This window comes from Ixodes scapularis, unplaced genomic scaffold (genome assembly GCF_016920785.2).
Source record: "Ixodes scapularis isolate PalLabHiFi unplaced genomic scaffold, ASM1692078v2 PGA_scaffold8__174_contigs__length_109621045, whole genome shotgun sequence".
In the NCBI taxonomy this organism is placed as follows: Eukaryota; Metazoa; Arthropoda; class Arachnida; order Ixodida; family Ixodidae; genus Ixodes; species Ixodes scapularis.
In genome coordinates, this window is record NW_024609883.1 from 29,281,754 (window position 1) to 29,285,410 (window position 3,657).

Below are 3,657 nucleotides of genomic sequence, written 5' to 3' on the forward strand. Positions count from 1 at the left end.
CAAGCCAGAAGAGTCCGTTCTGAGTATTAACCAGACAACTAAAAGACGTTCGACGGTGCCAGTGGAAGCACCACCTAGACCTGACCGCTGTCAGAAGTGTAACTTCATTCACAAAGGAACAAGCTGTCCAGCAACAGGAAAAGAATGCAGGAGATGCCATCGCCGAGGTCATTTCGCGTTTTGCTGTCCGAAGCAACGGGTGAACGCGATAACTAACGAAAACGACGATCAAGCCGCGGATGCCGGGGAGTGACTTTGAAATTCTGGAGGTGGGAGCACGCACTTCTGCAAGTAATCAAGCAGAGTGGCTGATACCGGCGAAGGTAGCTGATAAGGATATCATGCTGAAGATTGATACTGGAGCCCAAGCAAACTTGTTGCCACTGTCGTGGTGGAAACGAGCAGGCAGGAGTGCGGATTTGCGAAGGAGCACGGCAATTTTGCGCAGTTACAGTGGCGGCATAATTGCACACGCAGGAAAAGCATCCTTGACTGTGGAGTGGAACAACACAAAAGAACTCATCGAGTTCTTCATTGTAAAAAAGTCGCGGGCTCCCCATTCTCGGTCTCCAGGCTAGTGAACTCCTTGGACTCGTGAATCGCGTTTCGGCAGTTTCCTGCGATAACTTGAGCGCAGTGACCTCCGAATTCCCCGAGGTGTTCCAGGGGTTAGGTTGTGTGAAACGGGCATACCACATGGTGCTGAAGGAAGGAGCCAGGCCAACGGTGCAAGCAGCCCGGCGAGTCCCTCAAGCTTTGCGGCAGCCACTGGAGAGGGAGCTGCAGCGCTTAACCGCCGCCAACGTTATCCGGAAAGTGGATGAGCCAACTGACTGGGTGAGTCCTTTGGTTATTGCGCTAAAAAAAGACGGACAGCTCAGGGTATGTCTGGATCCCCGGAACATAAACGAGTGGGTGAAGCGAGAGCATTACCAACTTCCCAAAAGGGAAGACATTGAGGCAGAGCTCTCTGATGCACGATGGTTTTCAACCCTTGATGCAAATTCCGGGTTTCACCAAATACCGTTAGATGATGAGACCACGAGAATCTGCACATTTGCTACTCTATTTGGAAGATACCAGTACCCGGCTACCGTTTGGAATAGCTTCTGCACCAGAAGTATTTCAGAAGACCATGTCTCAAATGCTTGAGGGTTTACCCGGAGTTCGAGTATACATCGATGACATCCTGGTGTGGGGTAGAGCACAGGCCGAGCACAATGACAGATTACGCGCTGTACTGCAGAGAGCCAGTCAAGAGGGTCTCACGTTCAACATGAGCAAGTGCAAACTCGCCCGCAAGGAAATTGAGTTCTTGGGGGACGTTATTAATGAAAATGGTATCTCCCCAAGCCCAGCTCTCGTTAAGAGCATTCACAATTTTCCACAACCAGTAAGTCAGAAAGAAGTGCAAAGATTATTGGGATTTACAAACTACTTTGGTAAATTTTTGCCTAACTTGTCCTTGAGGACAACGTTAATGCGCGGAGTTATTAAAGACAGCTCAGTGTTCGAGTGGTCTGACGCACACCAAATGGAATGGGAACACTTGAAAAATCTCATATCTACAACCCCAGTGCTCGCACTCTTTGATCCGGCAAAACCCACGAAAGTATCTTCGGATGCTTCAAAATATGGGATAGGCGCGGCGCTCTTACAACGACATGTTGAGGGGATGGAAACCAGTGGCCTACGCTTCAAGAGTCTTGTCTAGTGCGGAAACACGCTATTCGCAAATTGAAAAAGAGGCTCTTGGAGTCACTTATGGTCTTGAAAAATTCCACCACTTTGTGTACGGACGGCGAGTTATAGCGGAAACTGACCATAAGCCTCTGATTGCGATCGCAAAAAAAGTGTAGGAGATATGCCACCGCGCTTGCAGCGTTTCTTCTTGAGGCTCATGAAGTATGAGTTCCAGCTGACGTACGTCCCTGGCAGAGAGTTGGTGGTTCCAGACGTCCTTTCGAGAGCACTTCCCACTGGGCAGCCAAGCGGCACAGAACTAACCGATGTTGAGGTGCATGCATTGGAGCTTCAGCACACACTCGTAAGCGAAGCAACTAAGATTCAGCTCGTGCGTGAAACTGCTCGGGACACTGTCCTCACGAACGTAATTAACTGTCTCCGAGCAAACCTCCCTATTCATGGACAGTACAAACCTTTCGCCGGGGAATTAACAGAAGTATCTGGAGTTTTGTTTAAGGGCGTAAAGGTGGTGATCCCAGAGACCATGCGCCAGCGAATACTCGAGAGGATACACGATGGCCATCTTGGTATCAATAAGTGTAAAGCACGAGCAAGACAGCTAGTTTTCTGGCCCGGCATTAACGAAGATATCACGAGAATGATTCACCGGTGCTCAATCTGTCAACAGTTTGCGTACAAGCAACCGAACGAGCCACTAATGATGCGTGAGGTTCCGGGCTTACCATGGACGCGTGTTGGTGTTGACCTCTTTGAGCAGGCGGGGAACACGTACCTAGTTGCCTATGATGCCTTTTCCAACTTCCCAGAGGTAGAGAGGCTCAGAGAGGCAACATCAGAAACTATTATTTGGACATTAAGCAGCATGTTTGCTAGACACGGGATACCTCTAGAGGTGTGCAGCGACAACGGTCCACAGTTCTCGTCACGTCAGTTCCAGAGTTTCGCTTTGAAGTATGATTTTAAGCACACCACGTCCAGTCCGCATTTTCCACGTTCCAACGGACTTGCAGAAAAGGGTGTGCAAGTGGTAAAACGAATACTGCGGAAAACTGCTGAAGCTAATGAAGACTTCTGGCTGGGATTGCTTGGTTACAGGTCTACACCCCTGGAGGATGGCCGGTGCCCCAGCGAGCTTCTAATGGGACGCCGCATTAGGTCCCGTCTTCCTGACTTCACGCCAGCAGTTCCAAAACCAGCCAGAAAACACACACAGGATAACACTAAAGGATGTTTTTTGAAGCCACTACGGGAAGGTGACGTGGTACGTCTGAGGGACAAAGGACAGTGGGTCACAAAGGGCCACGTGTTAAGGAACGTGGCGCCTCGTTCTTCACTGGTTGTCACGCAGGATGGCCGGGAATATCGACGCAACAGAGAACACCTGCGACCAACGAATGAAGACCTGCAGAGTTCCGATCACTTTGAGGAGCACCTGGAAGATTCCCCAGCCTGTGCCCTGACCAGCATTCAAGCTACACCGGCTGCATGGACCCCAACAGTGCAGCATGATGATCCAGCCATCCCAACCACAGTCGCTACTTCAACGAGAACTCCGACCAACTCCCCAGCTGCAGTCAACTCCACAGCGAGAACAGAGGATGATCTGGCTAGTGAACTTAGACCATGTGTTACTCGGACATCAACCCGAACTGTGCGGCGACCCCAAAGGCTAAACTACGATCAGAACTTCCAGCAGCAAGCTTAACGGGCTTTTGAGTTATTGCTTTTTATATTTCGTGTTTTGTGTATTTTGTTTATTTTCGTATGTATTTCTTGTTGGTTTTTCATAGTCCAAAGAAAGGGAGATGTAACAGTCTTGATACTAGCGCCACCGCCACACTGAGTGAGAGACGACAATAAAGACGAAGCACTTGCTTCCTGCCCGCTGAACCGGATGCCTCGCTGACTGATACAGTTACTAAACTCGGGCTTTGCTGGGGGCGCCTTGGG

At 49.9% G+C, this 3,657-nt stretch overlaps 1 protein-coding gene across 1 annotated transcript; it reads left to right on the forward strand.

The window, feature by feature from the left end:
- The first annotated feature begins 618 nt into the window (after window positions 1-618).
- LOC115316237 lies at window positions 619-3,556 on the forward strand. The gene is made up of 2 exons (XM_029975599.4): window positions 619-837; window positions 2,803-3,556. Exons 1-2 carry the CDS (start codon window positions 821-823, stop codon window positions 3,410-3,412), a joined length of 627 nt encoding a protein of 208 aa, XP_029831459.4. The 5' UTR covers window positions 619-820; the 3' UTR covers window positions 3,413-3,556.
- The last annotated feature ends 101 nt before the right edge of the window (window positions 3,557-3,657 follow it).